This window comes from Phodopus roborovskii, unplaced genomic scaffold, assembly GCF_943737965.1.
Source record: "Phodopus roborovskii unplaced genomic scaffold, PHOROB, whole genome shotgun sequence".
Lineage (NCBI taxonomy): Eukaryota > Metazoa > Chordata > Mammalia > Rodentia > Cricetidae > Phodopus > Phodopus roborovskii.
The window spans coordinates 8696104-8713597 of NW_026126416.1; the positions used below are offsets into that span (position 1 = coordinate 8696104).

Here is a 17494-nt window from a genome sequence, read left to right on the forward strand (position 1 = left end):
CATGGCAACATTTGGCCTTTTATATCCATAATGTTAGCCTTTTTGTTTGCATCTAAGTAGAGACACCTGGAGCAATGCTAACATTAACCGATTTAGCATTAATAGCTTCATTATATAAGAATTTCTGATCAGATAGCTGTTACTTTTGTTATATTGCTTCAGCTTGTATTGTTGTCATTTTTTATCTCCTTGCTTGGCAACCAGGCAATGATTTGCAAATTTTTTTGTCTTGATTAATTAAGCAATATAATTATCAGTAACCGTGATGCAGTCTTTGCTCAACAAAGCTTCTGAGAGAAAACAATGGTAAGTCTGTTAGTATGAATGCATTCCACGCGTCCCAGATGCATGAGGATATTATGGACAATGAGGGGAAAGGCCGCCTGTGAGCGAGGACAAAGGGTGCCACGCAGACTCGACACACTGCACATACCGCCAGGGACATGCTGCGGGCTCCCTGGGACACAGACGCCTCGTTAGATTACAGCTAGTCAGCAGAGATTAATTCTCATCCATTTGGCGCAATAATTTACCCATTCCCCAGTCTTTTAACTAGTGCTGCTTACTATGGTTCTAAAGGCTTTGTACTCAAAAGGTTTGCTTAACCTTGGCTACTTTTAGGTATCGCCACCAAAACCATTAATTTTGTTTAGAGCTCGTACTGACACAGCTGCTTGAGTTGAAGAATATTCCTGTAGGAAGACAGACTATGCAAATGTTTCAGAAATTGTAGGTGGAGTCAACAGCAGTATTTTAAGCACCTGTATATTTCATATGAATACAGTGTGACTCTGGCCTAAATACATTTATTTTACTCATTTCTGGACATCCATACATCTCTAAGAATAATTTTAATCCTTTTTAGAAGGGGGGAAAACTCATCAGTACACAAAAGTCCTGCTCATTGGACAGAGTCATGCATATTCAAATTGTACTTTCATTCACTTGGCCTCATTAATAGCCTATGTAATAATGTGGGGCTATTTGTAATACAAGCTCACAGGCACATTACTTCCAAGTCCTTTGAAATTTAACATATTTCGCTTTTTCATTCCATACACCCTCTTTCAATATACAAATTATGTGCCTGGCAGAATCCGCCCCCTCTTAATGACGCCCCGCATTTGTAAAATGGTGCACTGAAGAAGCAGCGTGGGTGTGTCCCTGTGAGCACACAAAACCCTCGCGCTCAGAGGGCTGCTCACTTTACAACAGTGTATGAAACAAAAAGCAAAAACGTTGTGCTTTGCAGCACTATTTCATTGTTAAGTTCTTCTCCAAATAAATCCATCCCCATCTCCATAAATATTGACACAATACAGTTGTGGTCATATAAAAAAAATATGTTTTGATCAGTCAGCCATTCAGGAAAGACATGCACCTAAGACAGTGAGTTACTTAAAGGGTATGTGAAGCTCTTTCTTTGCCTTACCTTTTCTTAAGTTTCCCTGACTGTCCTTGGGGTGCTGTTGAAGTGGTATCTGGCTCTCTTTCAGCTTCAGGGTTTTGTGAGGTTGAGATACATGTATGCGTGCAGATGTATAGGAATGTATCCCTCTTCCAGATGATGCCCAGCTCAGGACCTCTGTCTGGTAGCAAGCACCTACAAAATGCCAGCAGAAGACTAATGTGCCAGAAGGTACAAGAGCATTTAAGCTCATGAGGCTAAGAGGAGTCCAGTCTGAGCATCTGTGCTTCTGCAATGAAATGTTTTAAGCATGCTGGAGTTGCCCCATTATACGGGGAGTGTGTTTGCCTTTGCTGCATGGTTTTGTAAATTTCTCTTGATTTCATATTATAGTTTCTTAAACATTTATTGTTATCCCAGTCAGATAATCCTTTGGAGATTCATTCATTCACTTTAAAATATTCCGGAGAATTCTCAAGAAAGTAAATTAACTTTGGAAAATACTAAGAATTATTTACTTAGAAAAGATCATTGAAAATACCAAAGAACCAGGTTTTATTAAACTAACTTATTAAATGGATGGCTGCAGTGTTGCATTTAGGTCATGTATTATTAACATTGATTTTAGTAAAGAAGTGGCAATGGGAAAAGGCAGCTGGTTGTAGGTGCTGTTTTAAAATCAAACTTTTGCTAATACACTGGCACTGCTAATTAGAGGAATTTCCTATATAATATGGATTTATATTATCCCCGCTGTCCTGTTTTTGAAAGATTGAGTCACCCACAAGCAGGTGCCAAAGAATAGAGGACATTTATTTTACAAAATGGCCTTGATACAGACAGAAGAAAGCCCACAGTGGCACTATTAACTTACCTCTTACCACTAAGGAATTTGGCTTTTGAGATCTCCTTTTCAACTAAATTTCCCCAAAAGTTGGTACCATTCTCTAGTTTTTTATTTAGTCCTTGACATACTTGTCTTCCTCTTGTGGGCTTATCTTCCCTTCTTTGTTGAATGTTCACCAAATAGCAAACTGGCCCAGTCTTTGTATGAGTAAGCAATGCAGCTCTCATTCTCTCCTCCTGAGCTGTCATGGTAGGAAGGACACGTTGACCCAGGAGAAAGGACATCTCTGTGCCCTTCCTTGGGCAGCTTCCTAAGGTCCAGCACATGGGTGCATCCCTGCTGGCCTGACAAGGGGTGTTGGTAGTGTGCTGGCCTCCACTGTGGAAGGAAACAGCCTACTGCCTAGGAGGTATATTTGCTAGACTAAACTCAAAATTTCGTACTTTTTTTTTTTTTTTTTTGTTTTTTTTTTTTTTTTTTTTTTTTTTTTCTATGTTGCTATCCTTTATTTAGTACAGGCATACCAGGAAGAAGGATGGCTTACTTTGTGTGTGTGTGGGGGGGGGGAGGGAAGAGGGAGAGAGACAGAGAGAGACAGTGTCTCACAGAAATCCACCTGCCTCTGCCTCCCAAGTACTGGGATGAAAGGCATGTGCCACCACACCTAGACAAGAACACTTACTTATTAAAAAAATATATTATAAATAAACTTACAAAGCATATTGCTAAAGATAGTAGGAAATTGTTCTTGTTGTTCTTTTTCTGACTTTGCTTTGGTTTTGTTTGTTTGTTTAGGATTTTGTTTTGGGGAGGGGTGTGTTTGTCCTTGATATCTGCTTCTAGCAATGTGGGAATAGTCAGTAAATATGTGAATAAGTGGTTGGAACAGTTTTCCAGTAGGGATAGGCATCACAGAGCAAAGGAAACATAGTGAAAGGATAGATGGTATTCTTTAGTTCATACCAAGTACACCAGGGTGCAAGCCAAAAAACAGACAGGAAGTCTTGAGAGAAGCCATGGGGAATCACAACTACAGAAAGACACACAATAACACTGCATGGGATTTCTCTTCAGAACCGATGTCAGCAAGAAGAGATGAGAGCTGTGCACTCAGGGTGATGATAAAAGAAGACTGCCCAGAATCCTGTGTCTGTGGAAATGATCCTTCAAAAGTAGACTTCCTCCACCAAACAACAAGTTTTGAGGGAGTTTTTGGTCTATAGGTTATCTTGCATTAAATGCTAAATTCTTCAGATAGAAGGAGAAAATAAGGGTCAGTGTTAGTCAGGAGAATGCTTGTAACATAAACATGAAGACCTAAGTTGAGGAAGATAGAGGCAGAGATCTCTGGAGTTCTCTGGGTAGTCAAGTCAGTGAGCTCCAGGTTCCAAGAGAATATGAAAAGTGTTCTGATGGTGACACACATTGGCCTCAGGCCTTCATATATGTACATGTACACATACCCAAACAAACAACACAGACACACAAAAAGAAGATACATGCATCTGGTTAGCAAAGAATCACTTTAGAGAAGGAGTAAATGAAGGGAAAATAAAATGCCTCACTGGGCAGTGGTAGCACACGCCTTTAATCCCAGCACTCGGGAGGCAGAGGCAGAGGCAGGCGGATCTCTGTGGGTTTGAGTCCACCCTGGTCTACAGAGCAAGTTCCAAGACAGGCTGGACTGTTACACAGAGGAAACCCTGTTTCAAAAAACAAACATAAAAAAGTGTTTAAAATATGAATTGTAATTGATATGATAAATGAGAAGAAAAATAGACCCATAGAAATGTTCATGTAAAATCAGAGAAGATAGAAAAGTAGAAGACCAAAAAGAAAACTAAATAACACAGCACATGTTAATTAACACTCTCAATAACTTATTTTAATAATCAGTGTTTTAAATATATAAGTTAAAAAAATAAGACAGAGGCTGGAGATGTAGCTTAATCACAAAGTACAAACTTAATAGCGTGAACAAGCCCCAGGTTCAGTCTTAGCTGTAAGAAAAAAACCATAGGTACTGACAAAGTACAAAAACCAAAAAAAAAAAAAGAAAAAAAGAAAAGAAAGAAAAGAAGGAGGAAGAGGGGGGAAAGGAAGCATGAAGAAGGAAGAAAAGAAGAAACAAGGCCAAACAATAAGTCCCCTAGAAAAGACTTTTAAATCAACGCTAATGAAGGATATACCATGCTAACACTAATCAGAAGAAAGATAGGCTGACAGTGTCAGTCAACTTAAGGCAATGAAAGTGATCAGAGATAAAGGGAATATTGCACAGTGATTCATGTGGACAGAGAGGCTCCCTAGGTTATGATAATTGAGCTGGGACCCAATGGAGCAGGTGTTCCAGCCCTCATCAAATGTGAAGCAGGGAAGACAGAGAGGACAAAGTCCTGAGGTAGGCCTGAGCTTCAGGAGTGAAGAAAGAAAGCATCCTGTGTGGCCAACATCAGAGAGGTAGACAGGAGGGGGCTGGCAGGCCATGCAGAGCCTCCTGCGTCACAGTGGAGTCTGGACCAATATTTTGACTTTGATGACCTTGAGAAAAGCAGCAGGCCACTCCAGTCTTCATCATTCATTTCTCTGTAAAAATGGAGATATAGAAGAGCTGGGAGAATCATATGTTCTATGTTAAAGCACTAAGCTCAGAACTTGGCCACAGCCACTTTACTCATCATCAGCTCAGATATTCCTGAGCTTTTAAAACCCCTTGTCTATGGTTAATATAATCTCTTAACTAATTAAGACATAGGTTAATTATGTATGTAGGGCAAATTAAGTGATCATCCTACATAAGACATTCATTGAGGTGCCATGTTGTTTCCCAACAGGACTTGGAAATTATTTACTGTGTCTACTCCAGGCTCTGCATAAAAGTTTAAATCTGTTTTCTCTCATCTTTCAGGAAACCAGCACAAATTCAGCAAGCTATTTGCTGAGAAGCACAGTCCTTAGAGAGTTCCCCTTAAAGAGGGCTGTATTCTCTTGAACACATCTTGTTTCCCCTTGTCACATCCTACCCTGAAGCACAGAACATGTGAAAAGTGCTGTGAATATAACATGTTGTGTTTTTCACAAATTTTTTTTATTATTTTTCCCAAACAGAAAAATCATCTTCTAAAACTAACTTTTTAATTGATTTATCTATCTCCCATTTCAGTATCTCAGGTATAGATACCTAAGTGCAAATATCCCCTTTCAGTTATTAATTTCTGTGGGATTGTGGTCTTCCCCAAGTGGAAATGGGAAAGCTGTGACTAGACACTGAGTCATAGCTCTCACAGGTAGAGGTACTTACAGGTGATATGTTCCAACCATACCAGGAAGCCCTGGACAAGTGTCCTGCTCTTGGACATCCCTGGAGCAGGTCCAGCCCCTGGTCTGCATGGTTTTACTTACCTTGAAGCTACTCTCTAATAGTAATACTTCTTTATTCCCCAAATGGTATATGGTTCTTTCATCATTGTTCATTTGTTCATTAGTACTTTTTGTTTTGCTTAGAAGATTGGTGAGAAATGTGGAAAAATATATTATCTGTAGTTCTAATCAACCCTTTAAAAGTTCTGTTTAAGTCCAGATGAAGCATTATTCTTTAGAGCAGCTGGAACCTCTTTTTTTGGCGGGGGTGGGGGGAGTAGGGAGTTATCCTTGACTAAGCATTTAAAGGGAAAGCTATTTTAGTCTGTCAAGCCACTAACAGCTCTCCACGAGTCCATGCAGATGCTCTTAATGGCCTCTCTACTTAACCTCTACTTCTAAAGGTATTTCTAAATTCACAGTTGTGGTGATCCTTACCATATTCTTAAGCTTCCTAACAATTGTGTTCACTATGGAGATTGCTCTTAATCTCCCAGATCCTTTCTTTACACCCACCATTCCATGTTGCAAGCAGACATTCTCCTAGTATAAAAGCATGTATTCTCTCTCTACCTGATGTTGCCATTTTGTCTCTGGCCACCTAACTTTCAAGGACCAAAAATTATATCTGCAGCCTCTATATGTAGATGCATAGTAATGAAGGCTTCTTAATATTTGTGTGCTTCAGAGTATCCATCCTGTATCCACATGAAAGACAAACATGAGATTTTCAGCAAGAACTCAAATCAAAAACCTTACATTACTGTCTGCTTGCATGATCAAGTCAGTGCCAAAAAGCCAGACACAAAAATCATGTCCATATCTGTATTATGTGTGCAATATCTGCATCATTGTGATGTACAACTGGCCACCTAGGAAAGAAGGCAGATTGTAGCATGAATTGCATCTCAGTAAGCCCATATGTGGCAGCAGCCTGATTCTGAAAGTTCAGGGTTGTCTGTGAAACATTCGCCCAGCTCTGGTTGAAAGCATCAGAATGTTCCAACTGGGTCCTTGGAGGGTTAGTTCTTATGTGTCAAGTAGAGATCTGTCCCAAATATTGTCCTCACCCTAGCAGCTAGATATATCCTTAGGCTGATATGCTTGACAATGTTAACGGGTGCCATGAACTTGGGGATGACTACTTCTCTGTGAAAAGCTGCCTTTGTGTTCACAGCTGGCCAATAAGAGAACTTGGGTGTGAAAAATGGCCTGCTCTGAACCCCAGCCTGATGGGTATACTTTCTAGGTATGTGTTTCTCCTCAGCCGGAGCTATGTATCATTTAGTCATGGAAGACATGGCAGGAGCTTCATAGGTATCTTCCATCTTACAGCTAGCCGGTAAGGAAAGCCAACTTGTTAACAGTTGTGGAAAAATCTTAATACCCAGGCTTTGGTCATATACTAAGGTAAGACACTCAGGAGTAGTTCAGAAGGTTTAGATGGATGAAACATTTGAATCCAGGTTCTGATCAGGACTCCAGATGTAGTCTTTCATTAACTTTACCATTGAGTATGAGACCAGGAGGGGGCGCCCCAGGAGCTCTCTGTTCCCTGTCCCCACTATGCAACAGCAGCACTGTTTTGGGTAGGACCACTCACTCAGACCCTTCTGTCAGTATACAGTGATCCCAGAGCCCAAAGTAGCCAGTCGCCATTGAGGAGAATGCCCTATCTTCTAATAGGAGTGCTGCTGCAGTAAGTTCCCCAAAGAAAGCAGACAAGCATCAGAGGAACAGAAGAACAAAGTGGAAGACCCCGCCCACCTGTCTCCTTAGACCTAGACTTCTAATTACAAAATTTCCACCCTCTTGGGGATCACTGGCTCCAGGGATATGCCACATCTCACAAGTCAGCATCACCAGCTCACAGGGTCATATGTCCCAATGGTCAAAACTCTATAAATGACTTTTCAGTGATGATCGTACAGGGCAGGAAAGTGTGACTCTTCCCTTTGGCTCCATGGGTCCTGTGTGAACTGCTCTACTATCTCATCTCATGCTACAGCTTAGAACATACTTCCCTACAGCTAAAGCAAACTCCTACCCCATTCTTCCTAAGGAACATCTTTACTTCCTGGAGCCTCTGTCATCTCACCATGCACTGCACTGGGCCCTTGAATGAATCTGTAAGAGGAAGTGACAGTGATGTTGAGTCTTCTTGTCAGATATAACAGAAAATGTGCACATGTGCCTCCATGCACAAACATGTATACATGCCACATACACACAAATGTAGGTTAGGTGGTGGTCTCCACTTCCCTAAAACCCTCTTAAGGCTTCTGTCTTCCTTGGAGTAGAAATTGAGAATTCTTATGATTTCCTACAAGGCTCTTCTTGTTTCTTGCCTGACTTCTCTCCCTCCTGGTCTTCCTTCTACTAATTTGGCTCTGACTGCTGTTACTCTCCTGCTTTTGCTTAAACACACTAATCCCACTCCCATCACAAGCTGAACCAACCTGTTGTTCTTTGTGGAATGTGCTTCCACCCATTGTCCTCATAGCTCCTGGTTCATTCTTCTGTCTTGTATAGACTTGTTGGCTTTTCAAGACAGGGTTTCTCTGTGGATTTGGAACTAGCTCTGTAGTCCAGGCTGGCCTCAAACTCACAGAGATCCGCCTTCCTCTGCCTCCCAAGTGGTGGGACTAAAGGCATGTGCCACCAATGCCGGGCTTGTATAGACTTTTAATGAAATATCTTCTGTTAATGTTAATGTATTTGGAGACACACATCCACCTGAAAGTCCTTTGCTCTTCTCTGCACTTTCTGTTTTACATGTCATATACTGTATATGTTTAACTGTTTATCTTCTGAAATCTGTAATAAACTTTGAGTTAAGTTATAGCAGATTTGTGTGTGTATGTTCTTCACATGTCCCTTTAGTGACTAGGTTAGAATAAAAGGTCTATCATATAATATATAGTGTAAATTTATGATAAGTCAAGAGAAATTGTAGGTGTATATAAGAGTTACTATTCCGTTCCAGTCCCAAAGCTCACAGAGCTGACAACCTCCATATTAATGAGTGGAATTAATGAAACTCTAATAGAGGGAAAAGGAAGAGAAAAGAAAAAAATCCAAAAAATACATCCATGATCTCTATGGTTTACCCATGTGGTGGAAATGGATCTAACAAAAGAAAGCCAAGAATCTTTTAAAAATGGAAGGGAGGCAGGGCGTTGGTGATGCAGGTCTTTAATCCCAGCACTCGGGAAGCAGAGGCAGGCAGATCTCTGTGAGTTCGAGGCCAGCCTTGTCTACAGAGGGAGTTTCAGGACAGACTCCAAAGCAATACAGAGAAACCCTGTCTTGGAAAAAACAAAACAAAACAAAAATGGAAGGGAGTGAGGATGATGCAGGGTCTTGGAAGCAGAGGATGGAAAATTCAAGAAATTGAAGACTATAAATAGGAGAGTGGAGTAAAGTGCATCTGTGACTCTTGCATTGTACCATGGCATAGGCATGCAGAAAGAATAATGCCCCTTCTGTGAATGACAGTGCAGGGTGGTAGGGGGAAACTTGATTGTTTACAGAAAGTTCTTGTGGCAAAGCCTGGTGGGACAACCCACTGGTCTTTGACTTGAAAGCTCTCAACTTGCTCTGAAGAGGTTTGTCTGCCTGGATGACAGCCTCTGTATTCATCCCCAGTCTTCCACATAGAGCATAGGTTCTCTGCCTTAACTGCCGCTGGGTCTGAACGTAATTTTTCTGCTATGAATCCCAGGTTCCGTTCTTTGGGCCTCTGTTCGATGGAGCCATTGTGAGTGGGAAGCTGCTGCCAAGCCTTATCTGTGCCACCTGCATCAATGCCAGCAGAGCGGTGAAGTGCCTCATCCCACTCTATCAGAGCTTGTATCTTTTTGCTGTAAATATGTAACTTATTAACCCTCCCCAGAATGAGAGTCCTGGCAAGCTTTCAGGAGAGGTAAGTGGGCTTCTGCCCAGGCTGTGATACTCTTGGTTGATTTCTGTGAAATACAATGATATTGTGCTGCAGTGAACATAGTGTTTGTTCTCCTAGTTCACAAGTCTTTGTCTAGAGGCTGTAACTGTCATGATGCTCAAGCTCATGGCTGCTGGGGTTTTTCCCAGATTTAGTCTCTTCTATCACATTCCACTGTGTAGAAAAAGGAGTATGTAGCAAATCATGGCAAGTCTCATTCAGAGCACCAGAAAATAAAAGCAAATGAAAGGACTGATAAATCAAAAACGGTACACAGTGCCTGAGAAATGCAGGAAGGAGAGATTAAATGCCGTCATAGAGGAGAGGTAAGGGAGTCTCTGAATCAAGTTGTACCTGGATTCATCAGTAAGAGTGGAAAGAATTTTTTGCTTGTAATTTTCTCTAATCATTAATATTTCCTCTTTTAATTTCTGACCTCATCTCTGAAAACAGAAGAATTTTTATGTTTCTAATTTTTCTTTCAAGCATTACTTGACAGTGTTATCTTTAATCCCATGTGATCTCTAACTATAAGAAAAGAAAAGATTAAGATGAGTGACTTCATAAACCAGTACAAAAACCATCTGACTTCCTAATAAAACTTAGAATTTCTTTGTTTCTAATTGGTATTGATAATGATTAAAAACATATTCTGTTTGACCTCTTTCTAGACTTCTCCCAGCCTAATTGTAAGTGATGTATTATTAGTGGGTAGAGGGTGAGTAAGAAGTAACATGTAAAGAGATACAATTTGTAACAAATACCTTTCATTAAAATATTGGTCATTCAGTTGACTACTATCCTGCCTTTAGATTTTAAAAAGTACATATGCCATGTGGCAACTTAAAATTATCATAGAAATTAGTAGTAGAAAAGAGCTATTAGGTCCCATCTGGTCCTACCCCCAGGGACAGGCTACATTATTCCCTCCAGTGAACTCTCCTCCTTTGTCCAGGCTGGTAGGGAGTGTTTGGAGGCAGCTCTCTGCAGAGACTTCCAGAACACCCCAGATGTAATCTACAGCTGCTGCCATTTCCACCTATAGTCTAGAGTTTTTATTTTACGTAAACTGTAGCTTACAGGAACTTCTTGGAAAAGAGAAAGACCTATCCAATAACTGCTCTGTCAGTCAGTGTCTGAACTGGGATGAGCTAGACACCTGTGAGTCAAGGATGCTGGACAGATGCAACAAAAGTCCTTTGAAACAAGTACATCCTATTTTGTAGAAGTCCACTGTAATTTTTTTTTTAATCCTGTTACCCTCTCCACTTAATCAAGCACATCACAAAATAAAAGCTTTGTCATTTTGCTGATAACTAGGTGCCTTTGCAGCCGTCAGATTTAGGGAGAATAGTAAGTTCAAAAGATAATGATCAATATCTCCTTAAAAACCTCAAGGAAATTGCATCATGCTTGTGGGTGCCAGTACCCAAAAAATAGCTCATAAAATAGACGATTTGACATCTTAGAGGACAACATAGTATAAAAAGGGAGAAAACTGTAACAAGTTTTATATATTTATCTCTTTTATATACTCTTCAATAAGTTATTGTAATAAATGATCTAAAACAGTAAATCAGATGACAAACACAAATTTTTATTCAGATGTAGTAATGTGAGAAAAACTTTTTGATCATATGGTGACTATTTCTGTCAGCAAAACTGCTAATACTCTACTCAGAAACAAGAAATATAATAAAAATGAGGAAATGGTAGAGAGAAAGGGGGCTTTTTATACTTTAATCATCCTCATTAAGTTTTACAACCATATACATGTGCCTTTGCCAACTGATCCCATAATGTTCACTGGAATATTGAAGTCCCCAATGTGCTCTGGGGAATATCTGAACTGCTTCAGTGTCATAGCTGATGTCTGGAATTTGCTGCTTCATTGACATAAGTCTTATATTTGAATCTAGAAAAACGCCGAATATTCTAAGCAGTCCTAATTGTGAGTGCTAATTGCATTTCTTCCTTTCCCAAACACAGTTCTGTGTTCTGTCTGCCATCCCCAGTGCTAGAAACTAGGGTTATGGCAACACAGCAGGGATTCAGGAGCCCACTCCTTGTTCACAGGGTTTAGAGATGACACCTAAGGAGTGCACAGGCTAACTGGTTCCCTTCTCTTCAGAGAACAAGTGAAACTGAGAGTTGAGATGAACAAGACTTGGGATAAGAGAGCCCTCTCTGAGGGGAGCACACTTCAGCAGAGATTGAAGAATGAGAGGTAAATTGTTGCTAGGAGCATAGGTGACATTCTGAGCAGAAGACCCAAGATTCAGTGCTCAGGGGAAGTACATATATATTTTGCATGAATCCTATACATGTTCAGATCCATCAGGGTAACAGTGATGGACCCAAGAGTCAGGTGTGGTGGGTGTATGACATTCTAGGTGACCCCCAAAGAAGCTTCTCAGACTTCCAGCTTGCATGTACCTCAGATTTATCATCTTAGAACAGCATGCTAGTGGGTCCAACCAGGGCAGCCCAATAGACAGTGGATAGGCAAGGGCTGGAGGTACTACCACACTGTCTAAGCCTGTGCAGACCCTAAGGGCTGAGGATATTAGCAGTGCCTTGGATGTATCTTGATCTAGTGCCACTGGCTTAACCTTACCAATGGAAAACAAGCATGTAGTGGTCCTTTTCAAAGAGAGGAGAAGGCATCTTGAAAGGCCCTGAAATATAAAGCACTCTCCATTTTTCTGCTGTTTCCCAAGTTTGCTATTTACCAACACTCAAAGAAGTGTTAAATTTTAAATTATAAATTATTGGCATTGATTTTTATCATTCTAAGTTATATAATACTAATTTGATAGCAGATCTATGAGCTCTAAACTTATCATCTGGAATCAATGGGATTTTGCAATTCATATGCCATAGCTCATGTGTACATATATGGTTTGTTCTTAGGAAACACACTGAACAAAACTATTTTACCCATACATATTTTGTTCTTCCTGTATAAGCATTCCAGCATTCCTCTCCACCTTTAGTTTGCTGCGGAGCAAGGAAGAATGGTAGGCAGAGAAAGCTAGGTCACACTGTAATCCCTTTCCTTCTGTGGTAGTTTGCAGAGCAAATGATTGGCTCCTACAAGGGAGTAACATAGCTAAGGGTTTGATATGGTTCTTTGTGCATGGCTCTGTGGTCATTCACTGCTGCTTTCTTTCTGCATTCAAAGCAAGTTCTGCTTTGGCAGAAGAGTGTGACCTATCAGCTTTTATGATATCTTAGTCATTGAGGAAACAGGCTCTCATGTCCAGCTGCTCAAGCCACGTGACCCTTAAGCCCTGCCTATAATCCATCCTGAAATCCCCAGTACATGTTGAGGAACTCTAAGTCCAAATGTCTGGCATTGGTAGGCCTGCATGTGGGGGTTTTGTTGTTCTTATTGTTTTCCCCTAAAGCCAGGCAATACATCCCTTAGCACAGCTGTACTGGTATGAACTCAGACTCATTAAGAAAGGAAGCAGCTTGTTTCTGCCGCCCTAGAAGAAAACTTCACTTAAAGACCAAATATCAGAGGAAGAATTACTGCTACCTTTTCCCTTGAGATTCAAGGCACAGAGTTGAGCAATAAGAATTTCCTTGTCTCCCAGGCCATTTTATATAACCACCCTGTGTCCTTGTTTGCTTCTAATACATAGATTACAGTTGTAAAATAGAACATTGACAACCTACTCATTTCATCTCAATGCCACTCACTTTTTAGGTGTCCGAATGGCCATTTTGTGCACAAAGATCATGTTTGTTAGTTCAGACCTTTGCAAACCCTTTAGGTGTGAGCACTTGCTTTTGGGGGGTAGTGACTGCACAATGACCCATGTTGAACCTGATGGCAACTGAAGCAGAGAGCCAGGGAAATTACTTGGTTATTTCTACCCTGTCCCATTTTCTCCCCAGTTGATGGATATTTAACTCCTTTAGAATAAACTTGATTGGGGTCCAGTTTTGTATAAATTTTAACTAATAGAAATGTGGACAATTAAGTGTCAATTTGGGTCAATAATGTTTTTAAAAATACACTTCTGACTAATTGGTTATTGGAAGCACTGCCTAAACAAATTTGTCTTTGGGGCTTTTTTTTTTTTTTTCAGTAAATCTAGCTTAAGGTCAATATCAAAGAAGTTCTTGTGTGAGGTTCTCTTGGATAATTGATCAAACAGTTGGAACTGTGTGGCAGAGGCACATAGACTGAAAAAGTATCATTGTCTCCCATAATAATAATGAATGTGAACATAGTAGGGCTGTGTGTAGAAAGCATCCTCCAATGGTTTTCAGCCCTTTTGTGCTGTGTGGGCTTTCCTGTAACTTCCTCAGTGGGCTGAATCAAATCTGCCAAGAATGCCTTGGTCCCGTGGCCATTGCATCACTGAGTAGTGAGAGCCAGCTCACCTACCATCTGCCTCTTCTATCACTCCCAGGCAAACAGGGCCTGTTCCTGTGCCTAGAGCACAGTGAGTGGGAAGGTTGCCACATGTTATGTTTATAGTTCCCAAGCCAACTAAAGATTCCAAAATGAAACTGTGGTCTATTGATAGAAGTTTCTACAACCATTTGAGCCAAGGACTTTCATTGCCCTTATCAGATCACTTGTTTCAGGGAAAAGGTTCCTTCACCATATGCAATGTGCCCATTAGGAGGAGTTGACCCTGAACCAAGCAGATGGTGGCTTTCTAGAATAAATGTCCACTGCCCACTTCAATAGAATGATAGTCTCGGTGGCATTTGCCATCTCTGCTCTCTGGAAGTATCAGTATTTGATGGAGAGAACTGGTGTTGTATACTTTCTTCTGTCTCATTTTCAGCTAACAGGTACATAAGCATTTGGAAATACTACAACTTCTCTCTTAGATATATATGACTTCAATACCATCACTAGATTCTGCTCCCAATTTATACAGCTTCAAAAATGGCCCTTCTCTCTAAAGCTCTAACAATCCATATTCTTTCTCCTCCAGTGGGATCCTGTGCTCTTCTTCCAGGACAGACCTTTGATTTCTTCTGCCCATTTCCCTCCCCCACACTGCAGAAAGGAAACCAAACCATACCGTGTGTTCTATTTCACCGTTCACAACCAATTATGCATTTGTCAACATTTGCAGCTTCCTGCCATGTGCCAGGCACCATGCTAGCCACTAGGAATATAAATATGAATAAGATATTCCAAGGGAAAGGACACTGTTTGCTCACGGACTGGGTTATGAACGCCTGTTATATGAGAATGCCAGATGCTTCCATATGGCAGAGTAGGATATGCACATGTAGACACAGACACACAGAGAAGATAGAGGCAATGAGGACATGCACAGATCTGTGGAAGAAATTCTAAGAGAGAAAAGGCCTGGGGCATAGGCAGGGGGATAGATTAGAACCAATGCAAGGGGGTGGACTGCTTCAATGTATAACCATAGATAGCCTTCTGTGGAGCAATTCAAGAGTAGACTTTGAAGAAGCAGGCAGGTATAGTAACACAGGAAAGGGGAACAAAGAGGAGAGAGCTGAAGCATTACTTTCAGCAGACTGGCCAAGCAAGACATATCCTAGTAGTTGGCTTCATCCGTTACTGGAGCCAAGAGTCTCAGGTCTTTACATGGAAAATTGTGTGTAAGAAGACTGAGAGCTGAGTTACTACAAGGGAGGAGTCAAGTCAGACATACCAGATAACTATAGCACCAAAAAAGAAAGAAAACACTTTAAGGTGGAATTGAGCACTTATAAAGAGAAATTAATGTAAGGAGGAGTGAATTTAAGTAGACTGAAGGGCAGCAAGTTGCAGATGGAAGGAATGGGTGATGCTTTAAGAATTTGGGACTTCTATGCCAGGCAGTGGTGGCACACACCTTTAATCCCAGCACTCAGGAGGCAATGGTAGGCAGCTCTCTGTGAGTTCAAGGCCAGCCTGGTCTACAGGGCAGCAGATCTACTCAGAGAAACCCTGTCTTGAAAAAAAAAATGGATGAATGAATGAATGAATGAATGAATGATTGGAACCTCTAAACAGACGTACAAGAAAAAGTTGCAATGGTTATTTCCACTGTTTGGTTTTTAATCTAAAGCACATCCTACTATAGGCAGCAAACATTTGCCACATTCTTGACTGTCAGATAGTCTCATCTTTCAGAAAACCAGAAGCAAACCACAAACATGTACCACTTAGGATTCATACCGTAACAGTTTGAAGAATGTTTTGTGACTTTGAATGTTGCAAAATATGGTGTGTTTGTACTAGACTTTGTATATGAATGGGAGAAAAGTGGAAACAGACTGTATTCTAAACACCGTGGAAGCGCCAGACAAAAGCTGAAGTTGAGAGGGACAAGTGCTACATCTCCCCATGGGTGAAAAGAAGGACTGAAAGAAAGAAATCTGGAATGGAAGAGTCCTAACAATGAGATTTTTAAGTCTAAGTTGTACAGAGTATGGTAGCTCACACCTGTAGTTCCAGCACTCTGAAGGTGGAGCCAGGTGTCAGAGGTTCAAGATTACCTTCAGCTTCATAGCCAGGGCCAGCCTAGGACACTTGAGACCTGTCTCAAAACAAACAAATAAGTAAATAAAATTTAAATGATTTCCTAAGTAATAAAAAAGGGAGGCATGAAGGAGCAACCAAAGTAATTGCCCAGGAAGTTGATTTCTGAGAAACTTGATTTTAAAATCTATACATTAAGATTAAAGGAGGAGCCCCAGGTGCTTAGGAGATCAACACTCATAATAATGTCCCAAGAGCCCCCGTCTTCTAGAGCTGTTCTGGAACAGAGAATACAACAAAAAGAGGAGATTGACTCCTACAAGTCCTTATTTGGAGCCATCCATATCCACCATTACACAGAGCAGATATGTAGCAGAGCCCAGAGCCGTAAGAGATGTGTCTGTGGACACGTGTGCCTGCACACACACACACACACACACACACACACACACACACACACACACCATGTTGAATAAAAGATGCACTGAAAACTGGAAACAGGAAATATTTCTATCATTTCCAGATGGGTTAAAGGCTGAATTTTGAAATGTTGCTTGGATACATTGTAAATCTGTAAGGCTAAAATCATTAAACAGACCCTGAAACTTCAGAAAAGAATGTGTTCAACACAGAGTAGGGTGTCAAAAACACAACACTTTCTTTTCAAAGCTTAGAAGATTACAAATCCAAATCTTAACTTTGACAAAGTGTCATGATCACCTGGCAGACATGGGACCTTGAGAGATGAATGACTTCACTATGACCAGCACTGTATTGCCTTAATTCTAGGACTACCCTGGACCACTTTTATACATTAGCCTTCCCATCTTCCACTCAAAAGTTTATTAATAACTTAGCAAAGTTTTAGAACTATCATTTGATTTAAAAAGAAAAAAAAATATGAGTGGGTTAACTAACCCAAGACAAAGTCAGAAATTAGGTTTGTCTCTCAGCAGGTGATACTTTGGCCCAAACCAGAGGGCTGGAAAGAATGAAAGAAATAGCATATACTTGGGTTGGGTAACCAACTGTAAGAGAAGGAATGGGTGGCATGGCTTGATAGGAGCCATCCTGAACAATACTGCAGATTTGGAGTGACCAACAGATTTGAGGTGAGAGACGAAAGGATGACATATGGAGCAGTTGGCAGCACCAGCATTCTCTATGACATGGTGCAAAAGGCACAAGATCCACGCACAGGGGTCAGGATACTGTCTCTGCTCCTACAACCTCAGGCATCATCATCCAAAAGGTAGTGTGCTATGCTATGCTGGGAGCCACACTGAAAGAAGGGCCTCACAACTCTGAGCCTGTCTAGAGAAAGCATGACCATTATGCGGCCTGAAGCATCTGGAAGCTATTGAAACCAAAAGGGCATCATCTCCAGTACCTAGGAGGTTGTAAATGAACCTATCTGCAGAGCTGAGACCAATGGGCAGAGTCAGCCAGGGAGCAGTGTTA

The 17494-nt window shown here is 40.9% G+C and overlaps 1 protein-coding gene across 3 annotated transcripts in view; it reads left to right on the top strand.

The window, feature by feature from the left end:
- Ralgapa2 (Ral GTPase activating protein catalytic subunit alpha 2) overlaps positions 1-17494 on the top strand; it is a 256297-nt gene that overhangs the window by 177056 nt on the left and 61747 nt on the right. For all 3 annotated transcript variants that reach the window (XM_051183228.1, XM_051183229.1, XM_051183230.1), the window contains one exon: positions 9340-9467. In XM_051183228.1, the coding sequence (XP_051039185.1) occupies positions 9340-9467 (128 nt within the window). The remainder of the gene's footprint in view (positions 1-9339; positions 9468-17494) is intronic.